This window comes from Haematobia irritans, chromosome 3, assembly GCF_050003625.1.
Source record: "Haematobia irritans isolate KBUSLIRL chromosome 3, ASM5000362v1, whole genome shotgun sequence".
Classification (NCBI taxonomy): domain Eukaryota; kingdom Metazoa; phylum Arthropoda; class Insecta; order Diptera; family Muscidae; genus Haematobia; species Haematobia irritans.
Genome location: NC_134399.1, coordinates 228,164,078 through 228,180,895, shown reverse-complemented (window position 1 = coordinate 228,180,895; position 16,818 = coordinate 228,164,078). Strand labels below are relative to the sequence as shown.

At 35.6% G+C, this 16,818-nt stretch overlaps 1 protein-coding gene across 1 annotated transcript; it reads left to right on the top strand.

Annotated features, from left to right (window-relative positions):
* The first annotated feature begins 422 nt into the window (after positions 1 to 422).
* Positions 423 to 1,436, top strand: LOC142231484 (uncharacterized). Its single transcript, XM_075302093.1, has one exon. It carries the CDS (start codon positions 423 to 425, stop codon positions 1,434 to 1,436), a length of 1,014 nt encoding a protein of 337 aa, XP_075158208.1.
* The last annotated feature ends 15,382 nt before the right edge of the window (positions 1,437 to 16,818 follow it).

Genomic DNA, 16,818 nt, shown 5'->3' with positions numbered 1-16,818 from the left:
TGGAGATTATGTCTGTGCTTAATTAAAATATTCAGAATTTTTATTTGAAAATGCTCAATGTATTGCAAGAGTGTGGGCTGTAAGTCAATTTTAGATTTTTCTTTATTTTCCAAAATATTGTAGATGTTTTTCATCGAATTTTTTATGAATTCAGGTATAATTCCATGATTACGACATCTGATTAGAAATGTTATTGAAGAGTGAATCTTTTCGGTTTTCACTTTCAAATTTTTGTGTCTGTTTATATTGCGTCTTAGAGATTTGTCATTATTCTTTATTTTATTATATATAAACACTTGACGATCCAAAAGGATGAGAAATTAATTTCGTTTGACGTAGTATCGCTTTTCCCAAGTGTACCAGTTGACGCAGCACTCCAAATAATAGAAGAAAGGTGGAATGAAATAACTGTGCACACGAATATGACAAAGCATCTGTTTATGAAAATACTACGTTTCTGTATAGTGGACAATCGATATTTTAAATACGACGGAAAAATATACAGGCAGAAAAAAGGCTTACCCATGGGATCACCAGCATCTCCGGTCATAGCAGACATTTTAATGGAAAAATTGTTAGACACATCTATGGACAAGTTAAAAGAAAAACCCAAAATTATGACTAAGTACGTTGACGACCTATTTGCGATATTAAAAGAGGACGAAATAGATAACACATTAAAATGCCTTAATGAATTTCATAAAAGCATAAGTTTTACGATGGAAATAGAAACGGATAATAAACTGCCTTACTTGGACATACTACTAATAAAAGAAAATGGAAAACTTATTACAGACTGGTATCAGAAAGATACAGCATCAGGAAGAATAATGAACTTCTTTTCCAATCACCCAAGGTCCATGCTAATAAATACGGCCAAAAACTTAGTAAACAGAGTACTGACAATAAGCGATAATAAATTCCATAAAAACAACAGAAAAAAGCTGCAAAATATACTTCAAGAAAATAATTTTCCACCAAAACTAATAAAAGAACTAATTTCATCTTACAAACCCTACTTGGACAAAGAAAATATAGAGAAAGAACCCAAAATTTACAGATCCTTATCCTATGTAAAAGGAATTTCGGAAAGGATAACAAACTCTAACATAGTAGACAAAAATAAAGTCAATATTGCCCATAAAAATTACAATACACTAAAAAACATTTTCACAAAAACTAAAGACAAGACGCCTATTATGGAAACATCTAATGTTATCTATCAAATAACATGTAATGGAGATAACAAAGAACCATGTGACAAAATGTATATTGGAACTACGAAAAATAAATTAAAAACAAGACTGTCGGGACACAAATCAGACATAAAACTCCGCAATAACAACAAACTCCAAAAAACCGCGCTTGCAACACACTGTGCGACAACGAAACATCACCCGAACTTTGACGATGTGAGAGTATTGGAGAGAGAGTAGCAACAGCAAAAGATTAACATTAGAAATGTTGTACATTAACAATGTACCCACAGAGAAGAGAATGAACTACAAATCAGATACAGATAACATTGCTCACATATACAGACACATCATAGACAAGACAACTAGATATGCAAGTACTCAGCATCAGAGAAAGCAAGAGGGAAATCAGTGCAATAAAAGTAATAGACGAACGTAGTGATACTACTCTAGTTTTAAGCTTTATGTGTTGTTGTTGTGTTACACTTAAATGTTTTGCATACGTAAGTGTATAATGTAATTCCTTTTGTTTTTCCTGGTCTCCTGATACTTGTTAATTACAATTATTAAAATCTTTAATTATTTATAAAAAATTTGTAAACTAAAACCAATAGCTGTTATTACCACTAAAATTATTTGCGATTTTAAAAACAATTTTGAGAAAGAATTTTACATGTCATGATTAAAAATTATCAAACCACTTTTATTATAGATCGACTCCTGATGAAGCAATTCAATGTAATTGCGAAATATTGAAAAATAAAGAAACCAATACATACAAAAAACGATCTCAAGCTTGATTAATTATTTTCTATTGGAAAAAAGAAAGATCGAATAAAATCAAAATTTCTAAAAAAATTTATTTCTCTATGCTAAAAATCGGCCACAACTGTCATCGTTATACTCTTCTACGTAGATATTTATGAATCCCAAACCAAAGTCACCCACAAATAACGTTGGCTTTTTTTATTGCTTAAATATTGGATGTTCTCTCAAGTTTACTTCATGTGCGGGGGATAAAAGGGGAATAGCATTTCAAAATATACTCAATTGAAAAGTCGATTCACAATCATGCTATTCACACACACACACACCCAAACACAACACATCTTGCTCCACAATAGACCTTCATAACTAAAATTTACTTGTGCATATCTCGTTATGCGTATTGGTGAATGCGAGTGTATTTGTTATTGGTGAAATGATGTTTTTGGAAACTGTTTTTATGTTTTTACTTTTTCGTGCACAATTGTGCAGATTTATTTGTGTGAATTTTAGGTGAAATACTGTCCATATTAGAAGATTTGTTTTTGCGTCAAATCCCATGAGAAAAATTGCAAATAGATCTTGTTTTGGGTACCATAGCGACATTTGTCTGGGAATGAGTTCATTAAATTAGATTTCAATACACATAGCTGTTGCAAAAAAATTTAATAATGCAACTATTAAGTAATATTGTGCCCCAATACCGAATATTTACGTTTTTGTTAAAAGAAAAAAAATTATTTGGTCTATCATTGGTACACTCAAAAAAAGTTTGGGCCTTCCTTTAAGGATTTTGGTATTTATTCCGAGGCAAAGATGTGGCTTCTTTAAAACAGATAAATAAAATTAAAATTAGGAAACAAAACTCATTTATGGAAATTTCGTTCTATTTTCCCGGTATATTAACCCTCTAATGCCCAATCCCGCCTTTAGGCGGGCTTCGTTTAATAAGGAAGTTTTTAGTAAAACACACCTTAGCAGGTTGGCTGATAAGTCCCCGGTCTGACACATAGATGGCGTCGCTAGTATAAAATGCATATTATTTTTATATAAAGGGTGATTCTTTTGAGGTTAGGATTTTCATGCATTAGTATTTGACAGATCACGTGGGATTTCAGACATGGTGTCAAAGAGAAAGATGCTCAGTATGCTTTGACATTTCATCATGAATAGACTTACTAACGAGCCACAACGTCGAATTTTCAGTGAATGGGCCCTAGAAAAGTTGGCAGAAAATCCGCTTTTTTATCGACAAATTTTGTTCAGCGATGAGGCTCATTTCTGGTTGAATGGCTACGTAAATAAGCAAAATTGCCGCATTTGGAGTGAAGAGCAACGAGAAGCCGTTCAAGAACTGCCCATGCATCCCGAAAAATGCACTGTGTGGTGTGGTTTGTACGCTGGTGGAATCATTGGACCGTATTTTTTCAAAGATGCTGTTGGACGCAACGTTACGGTGAATGGCGATCGCTATCGTTCGATGCTAACAAACTTTTTGTTGCCAAAAATGGAAGAACTGAACTTGGTTGACATGTGGTTTCAACAAGATGGCGCTACATGCCACACAGCTCGCGATTCTATGGCCATTTTGAGGGAAAACTTCGGAGAAAAATTCATCTCAAGAAATGGACCGGTAAGTTGGCCACCAAGATCATGCGATTTGACGCCTTTAGACTATTTTTTGTGGGGCTACGTCAAGTCTAAAGTCTACAGAAATAAGCCAGCAACTATTCCAGCTTTGGAAGACAACATTTCCGAAGAAATTCGGGCTATTCCGGCCGAAATGCTCGAAAAAGTTGCCCAAAATTGGACTTTCCGAATGGACCACCTAAGACGCAGCCGCGGTCAACATTTAAATGAAATTATCTTCAAAAAGTAAATGTCATGTACCAATCTAACGTTTCAAATAAAGAACCGATGAGATTTTGCAAATTTTATGCGTTTTTTTTTAAAAAAAAGTTATCAAGCTCTTAACAAATCACCCTTTAGTACCACCCTTCAAATGATTCGTGTCAAAATTTGACGTGTGTAAGTCAATTAGTTTGTGAGATAGAGCGTCTTCTGTGAAGCAACTTTTGTTATTGTGAAAAAAAATTGAAAAAAGGAATTTCGTGTTTTGATAAAATACTGTTTTCCGAAGGGAAAAATACGGTGGAAGCAAATACTTGGCTTGATAATGAGTTTTCGGACTCTGCCCCAGGGAAATCAACAATAATTGATTGGTATGCAAAATTCAAGCGTGGTGAAATGAGCACGGAGGACGGTGAACGCAGTGGACGCCCGAAAGATGTGATTACCGACGAAAACATCAAAAAAAATCCACAAAATGATTTTGAATGACCGTAAAATGAAGTTGATCGAGATAGCAGAGGCCTTAAAGATATCAAAGGAACGTGTTGGTCATATCATTCATCAATATTTGGATATGCGGAAGCTCTGTGCAAAATGGGTGCCGCGCGAGCTCACATTTGACCAAAAACAACAACGTGTTGATGATTCTGACCGGTGGTTGCAGCTGTTAACTCGTAATACACCCGAGTTTTTCCATCGATATGTGACAATGGATGAAACATGGCTCCATCACTACACTCCTGAGTCCAATCGACAGTCCGCTGAGTGGACAGCGACTGGTGAACCGTCTCCGAGGCGTGGAAAGACTCAAAAGTCCGCTGGCAACGTAATGACATCTGTTTTTTGGGATGCGCATGGAATAATTTTTATCGATTATCTTGAGAAGGGAAAAACCATCAACAGTGACTATTATATGGTGTTATTGGAGCGTTTGAAGGTCGAAATCGCCGCTAAACGGTCCCATATGAAGAAGAAAAAAGTGTTGTTCCACCAAGACAACGCACCGTGCCACAAGTCATTGATAACGATGGCAAAAATTCATGAATTGCTCTTCGAATTGCTTCCCTACCCACCGTATTCTCCAGATTTGGCCCCCAGCGATTTTCTTGTTCTCAGACCTCAAAAGTATGCTCGCAGGGAAAAAATTTGGCTGCAATGAAGAGGTGATCGCCGAAAATGAGGCCTATTTTGAGGCAAACCCGAAGGAGTACTACCAACATGGTATCAAAAAATTGGAAGGTCGTTATAATCGTTGTATCGCTCTTGAAGGGAACTATATTGAATAATAAAAACGATTTTTTACAAAAAAATGTGTTTTTCTTTGGTAGACCAGGGACTTAACAGCCAACCTGTTAAGACAACAAAAATGGGTAAAATAAAAAGAAGACTTAGTTGAAACTTTTCAAGAGGCTTTGCAGCATATACTGAATTTTACCGTATAATTTTTTCTTCTTTAGTTTTCTTGCTTTTGTGTCGTTAACATTGAAAATTTAATCAGCTGGCAAAAAAATTGGGGCATTAATGGGTTAATAAAGCTATTCACGTACAAACAAATGTCAGTATAGAAATCCACTTATACAACAAACACAAAAAAAAAAACTTTAAACCAAAGATGCTAATTCTTCCCATTAAGTCTTAGCCTATATTTGAAGTGTTTTTATCATAAATCTAAAGATTCAATTTTTCAGTTAATTTAAGGACGAGGGAGCCACCGTGGTGCAATGGTTAGCATGTCCGCCTTGCATACACAAGGTCGTGGGTTCGATTCCTGCTTCGACCGAACCCAAGAAGTTTTTCAGCAGTGGATTATTCCACCTCAATAAGTGGTTTCACTGCAATGTGGAACGCCGTTCGGACCCGGCTATAAAAAAGAGGTCCCTTGTCATTCAAACTACTTTTAACAATGCAGTACGATATGCTTTTGGTTTGAGACGATTTGACAGAGTCTCACAATACTCATTACTGATACTGAAGTTGCCATTGGAAAGATACTTAATTTGCAAATCATTAGTATTGTTACATAAAATAATTCACACCAGTAAACCTTCATATCTATATGCCAACCTGATGTTCGCCCGATCATCAAGAGGAAAAAACATTATACAAATCGCACACCGTCGTCACTCATCAGAAAGACATTTTTTTATTAGTACGATCCGTCTCTGGAATCAACTCCCTAATGAGCTGCAGCTAATAACTAATACACAACGGTTCAAGAGGAATATTCTGGAATATTATTCAATCATGTGAAATATTTTAATATTGGGGACGCTAGATTTTTCTTTTTTTTTCACACTAATACACTTTAGAATATTGTTATGTATACTTATATGTTATTTTAATTAAATTTAATTTAATACATATTAATAACAATACTGTAATAATCTAACCATGTTACTCCAGTACTATAATTTATAAGATGTAATCTTGTTGTACTGGAAATACCATTCAATAAATGAAATGAAATGAAATGAACATGGAATCGGGCAGCACTCAGTGATAAGATAGAAGTTCACCAATGTGGTATCACAATGGACTGAATAGTCTAAGTGAGCCTGAAATATCGGGCTGCCACCTAACCTAACCTAACCTAAGGACGATTTCGTATCAAAATATGTTTCTTTACATTAAGGAAATTTTTCCCTAGTTCAAAGACACACGACTATAACGGAGGGAAGCACATTGACTCCTGCAAAAGAATAGTTTGCTAAGTTCAAAATTTGTAGCTTTCACCTTTAGAGTGTCTCAACCACCTGCAGAATTCGACGAAAATCGTCTGAAGACACTACTGAAGGAAGTTGGTCACCAACAGCACTAAAAAATTGACATCATGCACAGTCTCTAGCCACCTTCGATGAATTGAATTTACTCAAAAACTCGGAGCATAAGTTCCGCAAAGCACCCTCAAATTGCTACTCAAAATTTCGCCTGCCACCTATCTTCTATCGTATCATTAAGAGCGGCAAGAACCGGTGTCTGTAAGTCAATGCAAAGCTAAAAATGACTGTGTAGGCCATAGACGAACACGAGATTCTAGCAATAACTTCACTCAAAAAAGTCTATGATCGGTTTTGTGTGGGACTGAAAAATACTCCAACTAAACGCAACTGCCAACAAGGAGCCCTACATTGTACAGCTGATCCCTATTAGTGGGGTTATGCCGAAGCCAAATGAGGGTCTTTGATGGCAAAGGCGACCTTAAAATCTCTTTCAACAACTACTTAGAAATCAGACCAGTTGATGTTTGGCAAAATGGCATCAAAAATTTGGTTGAGATGTGGGTAGAGACCAAAAATAGTAACAGGAATTAATTTACTAAATTACAACCTCTCATCGAAGAAAAAACTAAAAAATTAACTAAAAAAATAATAAAAAATAATTAACTAATAAAATAAAAAAATAATTGACGACTTGCTATTTTTGGAAATAATATAAAAATTTCCTTCTGCTTTAGTTAACATTAAACTTATGAATACGGTCATTGAACTTTTTTGGATAACGAAAATTTCATTGGGCTGTGTAATATATCGACAAAACAATAAAATTTATTTACAATCATTTTTTTTTTTCAATTTTAGAATTAGTTTAATTACGGACTTCTTCTTGTGTACAAAAAAAAATGGATTAAAATTGAGGCAATGAAATTTATTTAATTGGCAACAAAAATGGCCACAATTTTTTATAAATAAAAATAACTAAACATTTCATTGTATTTCTGGAATTATTTTATTGGCTCAATTTTAGAGAAACGTTTCATTAGGATTAGGAAGATTTTCCTAACAGTTTAAGTGCTCTCTTTATTTATCCCAGCAGACTTAGTATAAGTAATCCTATTATTGTCAAAGATATGAAATTAACGCTGGCATATTTCGAATTGGTTAATAATAGAAACCAAACGAATTTAGTATTTGATTGGTATCGAAATTTTATATTACCTGCATAAAGAGCTTATTCCTTCTGAATTGTGTAATTGCAATAGAAAAGTCATTGACTCATTACACTGCAAAAGAAAATAACAAAAGCTTTAGCTTAGTATGTAAAAAAATCTTAAGTTTTTACCCGCAGGACTCATAAATCCAATGTAGCTCTGCACTCAGTGAATGCTATAACGAGAGCAGTGAGTATTCATAGCAACAAAAAAAAAGAAAAAACACAAATGAAAATTCCACAAAAATTGGTTGAAAAATATTGTTTAGCACATTGGCATTTATTTAAAGCGCAGCTTTTTTATCCTTTTATGTCCAAATTCCGTGGTGCTGTTTGATGCAGACGTTTTTCTTTTGTGTCTGTGTTTTGTTAGATAAAGGATTCGAAAGGATTCTCCGTACATAAACAACCTCTATGTATGTGTCCTCCATTATAGTTCCTAGTGCATATGTGTGTGTGTATGTGTGGAAGTTACATACAATGCTATGCATAACAATTGTATGGGTAAATACACGTTAGACTTTATAACCACAAAGATACATACACTCATGTGTGTGTGTTTGTGTGTGCGTCCGTGTCTGTGATATCTGTAATGCTAGAGGTAGTGGCATTGTTAGATGTTATCCTCGCTGGTTGTTACAAAATTTATGTTTATTCATATGAAATCAAAACTATGCGGCCAGCCGTTTGCCTGACTAGCTGGTTGGTTGGTTGGTTATCTTTCCACAAAATTTTGTTAACAACCAAAAGATAGCGAAAACATTGTGTTGGCTTCTTGTGGTCTTTGGTTATACCGCATAGCATAAGGAAATACCAGTGAGTATCATGCCCACAATGGGGACAAGGGACAATACAGAGCTATGTGTCCTTTTGGGACAATATGAAAAAACCCCGAAAAAATTAAATAATGCTCAGAATCTAACACTCACATGGATTTTATGCACTCGAAAAAAAAAATATAACCCAAAACTATAACAATGGTTTGAGTAAAGTTTTGATGCTATTACAATTTGCTTTTTTTCTTGGTTTGAAACATAACTCGCAATGGACAAAACAATTGAGTTTGACATATATTTGTTAGAATTCGCTCCAATAAGTTTTGGTGACCCCTCATACAAATTCTTCTTTGTTGACCTTTTTTACTATTAAGTTAATGATTTTTTTAGTTTAAAGTTTGAACTTGGTTAAAATATTATCCCACAATGTAAAAACTAAAAAAACACAAAAACTTCAATCGATGAATCGATGTTGTTCGTTGGGTTAGTGGCATGCTGTTTGCAGCTGCCAAAAAGTGTTTTTTGCCACAATGATGTAGTCCACTTTATCGAACGTTTACTTATTTGTATGTCTCTTTGGTAGTGTGGGTGAATGAGTATGTGTGAAAAATATTTATATTTCAGAAGTTTTCAAAAAATATGTTTTTCTACATGATTTGCGTTATTGTAATAAAATTCAGGATGCACAACCACGTACGAACTTTATATTCATTCAAAAACACTCACTCACACACACACACACACATTCACTCCACCAAATCACATCGCCATAATCGCATACACTTGTAATCGGAGTTGGAAGAGATTTATGTTGCAAATAATGCAACATATTCTAACTATACCACAGCAGTTGCTTTTGTTCTCGCACAGCGGTTTGGAAAAGATTCAAATACTGGCATTTTTATAGCAACATTTATTGTTTTTTTTTTATATCTGCTCAAAACTAAAATATGAAACAAATTTGAGCAGTTCGAAATAGAATAACTCATCTTCACACTATATATGTTATAAATTGAAACTCATATTTATATATTTATATCTAATATGACTTAATTAAAAATCTTAAAAAGAATCTCGTAACTGCCTTTTTTATTTCGAAATAAATTAAAAACATTAAAAAATTCTTCGAATTACAATCCTTACCTATCAACAATTTTAAAATTTAACAAGTATATACGGCCGCAAGTTCGGCCAGGCCGAAGCTTATGGACCCTCCACCATGGATTGCGTAGAAACTTTTACTGAAGACTGTCATCCACAATCGGTATAGGAGCTAAGTATACCAACTAGATAGTTTTTTATGCAATTTAACTTGTATACTGCCCATGGATTCCATACAGGGGGAAGAAAAGAGTGTAATTTTCAGAACCTTTAAGGGGACATCACCATGTCCTACTCCTTATTAGAGTTCTTCGGTTTATTTTTTTGGTTTGATAACATCACAAAAAGTAGATCTATATTATAATATCCCAGTGAGATTTGGAATCCCTTTTATATGTATCATGTTACTCTTATCAAGGCCGTATTCAGGGGGGGGGATGAGGGGGATGAATGAATATTTTTATATAAATAAATATATATTTTTAGCTGCATAGAAAAATCTTATCGAAGATGTTGAAGAAAAGCTGGAGGTTTTATTTTGAAAAACTATAAAACTTGCACAAATCATAGAATACTAGTTAAAAAGCCCGTCAAACGACGGTCGAAAAAAAACAAATTATTTTTGTTCTCGCACCAAAAATTTTATTTTTGGAAAATGTATTTCTGCTTTTTATGTGTGTTTGTTGTTCTTTTTGTGAACATGACTCGCTTTGTTTGGCCATAGCAACAACAACGAAACAGCCAAACACACATGTGTAAATGAAATGGCGCAAAACCTGCGAGAAGAACCTGCCTAATTCAGCGATGGAAGCACTTGGAGAGTGCAATAAAGAGATATTTCCAAACGTGCATATTCTTTTAAAAATTTTGGTCACTTTGCCAGTTACTTAGGGATGGAAAATACAATTTTTAAGAAAGTACAAAAAAGGTATTTTTGAGCGGAAAGGTACTTTTTACAAAATTTCAACAAAAATTTCACTGGAAGATTATAGTCAAGAGACTGAATTTTAAAGAAAATAAAATTTTGACAAAATTTTCTATAGAAATAAAATTTTGCAAAAATTTCCTATAGAAATAAAATTTTTACAAAATTTTCTATAAAAATAAAATTCAAAATCAAAAACTCTATATAAAAATAAAATGTTGACAACTATTTCTACCGAAATAAAAAATCGATAATATAGAATCGCATTCTTTTTTCGACTAAAACTTTCTTGAAGTTCAATAAAATCCTGTTTTTGACTATGTCTTTTACAAAATCGAGATTTTCTTCCCACATGAACATATCTGTTTTGCCATATTTGTAAAAGACTATTAGCAAATAAGGTTAATAAAGACTTTCTCAAAATATTAAAATATTTTGTCAAAGCTATTGTACCATAAATCTGATATCGACTCAAAAATGTCTACACAAAAGGTACTAAATCATTCGCGGGGGTACAACGGTACTGACCGGGGTGAAAAAGGTTTGAAAAAAGTACTATAGTACTGCATTTTCTATCCCTGCAGTTACTACGTGCTCATCCGAACGTTCATTTTCAACGTATCTCAGAAATTCGACTAGCGAGAGTAGACTCAAAGGATTGGCATTAATGTCGGTTCATCGCCGAATAAATGTGCCGACTGAAGAAGTCATTGATTTATTTGCTGCCCAAAAAGCCCGTCGGCTCAATTTAATATTACAACAAGTATATGCAGCACTAAGTTCGGACGGGCCGAATCTTAAATACCCACCACCATGAACCAAATATTAGGGTTTCCTTTAAAACTTCAGGAGGGCTTGAGGACTTGAGGATATTCCCGAAGATAAATTTAAAGATTTCACCTATGAGGACTATATCAGATTCTGGATTTATAAGAACCATTTTTGAACCATTTTAGAGGAATCATTAACATCTCTTGTAAGTGTGCAAGAAAATTATAAAATAAAGTCTTGATTTGAAATCTTAAATCTGTAGAAGTAAAATCTGGAAATTTTACATTGAGTTTCAAGCAATTTTCATGATCAGTGCGCCTTCTACACCCTCAAGAAGTGAAGTCGGTCTATATGGAGGCATTACCAAATGGATCGATAAAAACTTAATCCGATACACGTTTTTGTGAGCCTAAAATACCAGAATATTTACAATTTCAGGCAAATAGATAAAAACTACGGTTTCTAGAAACCCTAGGAGTTAAATCGGGAGATCGTTCTTATGGGGGCTATACTAAAATATGGACCGATACTCACCGTTTTCGGCACACCTCTTTATGACCCGAAAATACCTCTAGATTTCCAATTTCAGGCAAATAGGATAAAAACTTCGGATTCTAGAAGCCCAAGAAGTAAAATCTTGAAATCGGTCTATATGGGGGCTATACCAAAATATGGACCGATACTCACCATTTTCGGCACACATCTTTATGGTCCTATAATACCTCTAGATTTCCAATTTCAGACAAATTGGATAAAAACTACGGTTTCTATAATCCCAAGAAGTAAAATCGGGAGATCGGTCTATATGGCGGCTATACCAAAATATGTATCGATACTCACAATTTTTGGCACACGTATTTGTGGCCCTACGATACCTCTAGATTTCCAATTTCAGGTAAATTGAATAAAAACTGCGGTTTCTATAAGCCCAAGAAGTAAAATCTTGAAATCGGTCTATATGGGGGCTATACCAAAATATGGACCGATACTCACCATTTTCGGCACACCTGTTTATGGTCCTATAATACCTCTAGATTTCCAATTTCAGACAAATTGTATAAAAACTACGGTTTCTATAAGCCCAAGACCCCAAATCGGGAGGTCGTTTTATATGGGGACCATACCAAAACATGGACCGATACTCACAATTTTTGGCACACGTATTTATGGTCCTACAATACCTCTAGATTTCCAATTTCAGGTAAATTAAATAAAAACTGCGGTTTCTATAAGCCCAAGAAGTAAAATCGGGAGATCGGTCTATATGGGGACCATACCAAAACATGAACCGATACTCACAATATTTGGCACACGTATTTGTGGTACTACAATACCTCTAGATTTCCAATTTCAGGTAAATTGAATAAAAACTGCGGTTTCTATAAGGCCAAGAAGTAAAATCGGGAGATCGTTCTATATGGGGGCTATACCAAAATATGGACCGATACTCACAATTTTTGGCACACGTATTTGAGGTCCTACAATACCTCTAGATTTCCAATTTCAGGTAAATTGAATAAAAACTGCGGTTTCTATAAGCCCAAGAAGTAAAATCGGGAGGTAGTTTTATGTGGGGACCATACCAAAATATGGACCGATACTCACCATTTTCGGCACACCTCTTTATGGTCCTAAAATACCTCTAGATTTCCAATTTCAGACAAATTGGATAAAAACTACGGTTTCTATAATCCCAAGAAGTAAAATCGGGAGATCGGTCTATATGGGGGCTATACCAAAACATGGACCGATAATCACCATTTTTGGCACACCTCTTTATGGTCATAGAATACCTCTAGGTTTCAAATTTCAGGCAAATTGGAAAAAAACTACGATTTCTATAAGCCCAAGGCCCCAAATCGGGAGGTCGGTTTATATGGAGACTATATCAAAACCTGGACCGATATAGCCCATCTTCGAACTTGACCTGCCTGCAGACAAAAGACGAGTTTGTGCAAAATTTCAGTACGATTGCTTCATTATTGAAGACTGTAGCGTGATTACAACAGACAGGCAGACAGACAGACAGACGGACATCGTTATATCGTCTTAGAATTTCTCCCTGATCAAGAATATATATACATTATATAGTCGGAAATCGATATTTCGATGTGTTACAAACGGAATGACAAACTTATTATACCCCCGTCACCATTCTATGGCGGTGGGTATAAAAATATTGTATACATACCTATGCATACATAAAATTTTCTACACATGAGATTATATGAATATTTTTTTTAAAGTTGAACCCCCCCCCCCCCCCCCCCACACAATGGACTGAATAGTCTATCACAATGGACTGAATAGTCTAAGTGAGCCTGAATCTTAATCGGGCTGCCACTTTAACCTAACCCGCCCCCAACCCCCCCCCCCCGAATTAAAATCCTGGCTACGGCCTTGACTCTTATTGAACGCATTCATATCAGGTTTATTAAATTTTCTCTGCGTTCAATATCTTCCACACATCCTGAACCGTCATATTCAGACCGATATTGGGTTAATGATATGAAGACACTTGAAATATAATATTTTTGTTTTTCTCAGATTTCTGTGCAAGATATTTAATGGTATGATAACAGGTTGCCTGATAAGTGCCCGGTCTAATGAAGAAAAACACATTTTTATACCCTGCTCCACACTGTGGAACAGGGTATTATAAGTTAGTGCATATGTTTGCAACACCCAGAAGGAGACAAGATAGACACATGGTGTCTTTGGCAAAAATGCTCAGGGTGGGCTCCTGAGTCGATATAGCGATGTCCGTCTGTCCGTGAACACATTTTTGTAATCAAAGTTTAGGTCGCAGTTTTAGTCCAATCGACTTCAAATTTGGCACAAGTATGTGTTTTGGCTCAGAATAGATCCCTATTGATTTTGGAAGAAATCGGTTCAGATTTAGATATAGCTCCCATATATATATTTCGCCCGATATGGACTTATATGGCCCCAGAAGCCAGAGTTTTACACTAATTTGCTTAAAATTTTGTACAAGAAGAACAATTAGTACTATAGTCAAGTGTGCCAAATTTTATCGAAATCGGTTCAGATTTTGATATAGCTCCCATATATATCTTTCGCCCGATATGGACTAATACGGTCCCAGAAGCTAGAGTTTTACCACAATTTGGTTGAAATTTTGCACAGGGAGTATAATTACCATTGTTGCTATGCGTGCCAAATTTGGTTGAAATCGGTTCAGATTTAGATATAGCTCCCATATATAGCTTTCGCCCGATTTACACTCATATGACCACAGAGGCCAATTTTTAACTCTGATTTAGTTGAAATTTTGTACAGGGAGTATAATTAGCATTGTTGCTATGCCTGACAAATTTGGTTGAAATCGGTTCAGATTTAGATATAGCTCCCATATATATGTTTTTTTTTAATTTCGACAAAAATGGTCAAAATACCAACATTTTCCTTGTAAAATCGCCGCTGCTTAGTCGAAAAGTTGTAAAAATGACTCTAATTTTCCTAAACTTCTAATACATATATATCGAGCGATAAATCATAAATAAACTTTTTCGAAGTTTTCTTAAAATTGCTTCAGATTTAAACGTTTCCCATATTTTTTTACTAACATTGTGTTCCACCCTAGTGCATTAGCCGACTTAAATTTTGAGTCTATAGATTTTGTAGAAGTCTATCAAATTCTTCCAGATCGAGTGGTATTTAAATGTATGTAAAGGGTGATTTGTAAAGAGCTTGATAACTTTTTTTAAAAAAAAAACGCATAAAATTTGCAAAATCTCATCGGTTCTTTATTTGAAACGTTAGATTGGTCCATGACATTTACTTTTTGAAGATAATTTCATTTAAATGTTGACCGCGGCTGCGTCTTAGGTGGTCCATTCGGAAAGTCCAATTTTGGGCAACTTTTTCGAGCATTTCGGCCGGAATAGCCCGAATTTCTTCGGAAATGTTGTCTTCCAAAGCTGGAATAGTTGCTGGCTTATTTCTGTAGACTTTAGACTTGACGTAGCCCCACAAAAAATAGTCTAAAGGCGTCAAATCGCATGATCTTGGTGGCCATCTTACCGGTCCATTTCTTGAGATGAATTGTTCTCCGAAGTTTTCCCTCAAAATGGCCATAGAATCGCGAGCTGTGTGGCATGTAGCGCCATCTTGTTGAAACCACATGTCAACCAAGTTCAGTTCTTCCATTTTTGGCAACAAAAAGTTTGTTAGCATCGAACGATAGCGATCGCCATTCACCGTAACGTTGCGTCCAACAGCATCTTTGAAAAAATACGGTCCAATGATTCCACCAGCGTACAAACCACACCAAACAGTGCATTTTTCGGGATGCATGGGCAGTTCTTGAACGGCTTCTGGTTGCTCTTCACTCCAAATGCGGCAATTTTGCTTATTTACGTAGCCATTCAACCAGAAATGAGCCTCATCGCTGAACAAAATTTGTCGATAAAAAAGCGGACATGGTGTCAAAGAGAAAGATACTGAGCATCTTTCTCTTTGACACCATGTCTGAAATCCCACGTGATCTATCAAATACTAATGCATGAAAATCCTAACCTCAAAAGAATCACCCTTTATTTGGGACAAACCTTTATATATAGCCCCCCAACACATTTGACGGATGTGATATGGTATCGAAAATTTAGATCTACAAAGTGGTGCAGGGTATAATATAGTCGGCTCCGCCCGACTTTAGACTTTCCTTACTTGTTTTTGTCAAAATTCGTTTTTATTATTCAACATAGTTCCCTTCAAAAGCGATACAACGATTATAACGACCTTCCAATTTTTTGATACCATTTTGGTAATACTCCTTCGGTTTTGCCTCAAAATAGGCCTCAGTTTCGGCGATCACCTCTTCATTGCAGCCAAATTTTTTCCCTGCGAGCATCCTTTTGAGGTCTGAGAACAAGAAAAAGTCGCTGGGGGCCAGATCTGAAGAATACGGTGGGTGGGGGAGTAATTCGAAGCCCAATTCATGAATTTTTGCCATCGCTCTCAATGACTTGTGGCACGGTGCGTTGTCTTGGTGGAACAACACTTTTTTCTTCTTCATATGGGGCCGTTTTGCCGCGATTTCGACCTTCAAACGCTCCAATAACGCCATATAATAGTCACTGTTGATGGTTTTTCCCTTCTCAAGATAATCGATAAAAATTATTCCATGCGCATCCCAAAAAACAAAGGCCATTACATTGTAAGCGGACTTTTGAGTCTTTCTACGCTTCGGAGACGGTTCACCGGCCGCTGTCCACTCAGCCGACTGTCGATTGGACTCAGGAGTGTAGTGATGGAGTCATGTTTCATCCATTGTAACATATCGACGGAAAAACTCTGGTGTATTACGAGTTAACAGCTGTAAACAACGCTCAGAATCACCAACACGTTGTTGTTTTTGGTCAAATGTGAGCTCGCGCGGCACCCATTTTGCACAGAGCTTCCGCTTATCCAAATATTGATGATTGATATGACCAACACGTGCCTTTGATATCTTTAAGGCCTCTGCTATCTCGATCAACTTCAT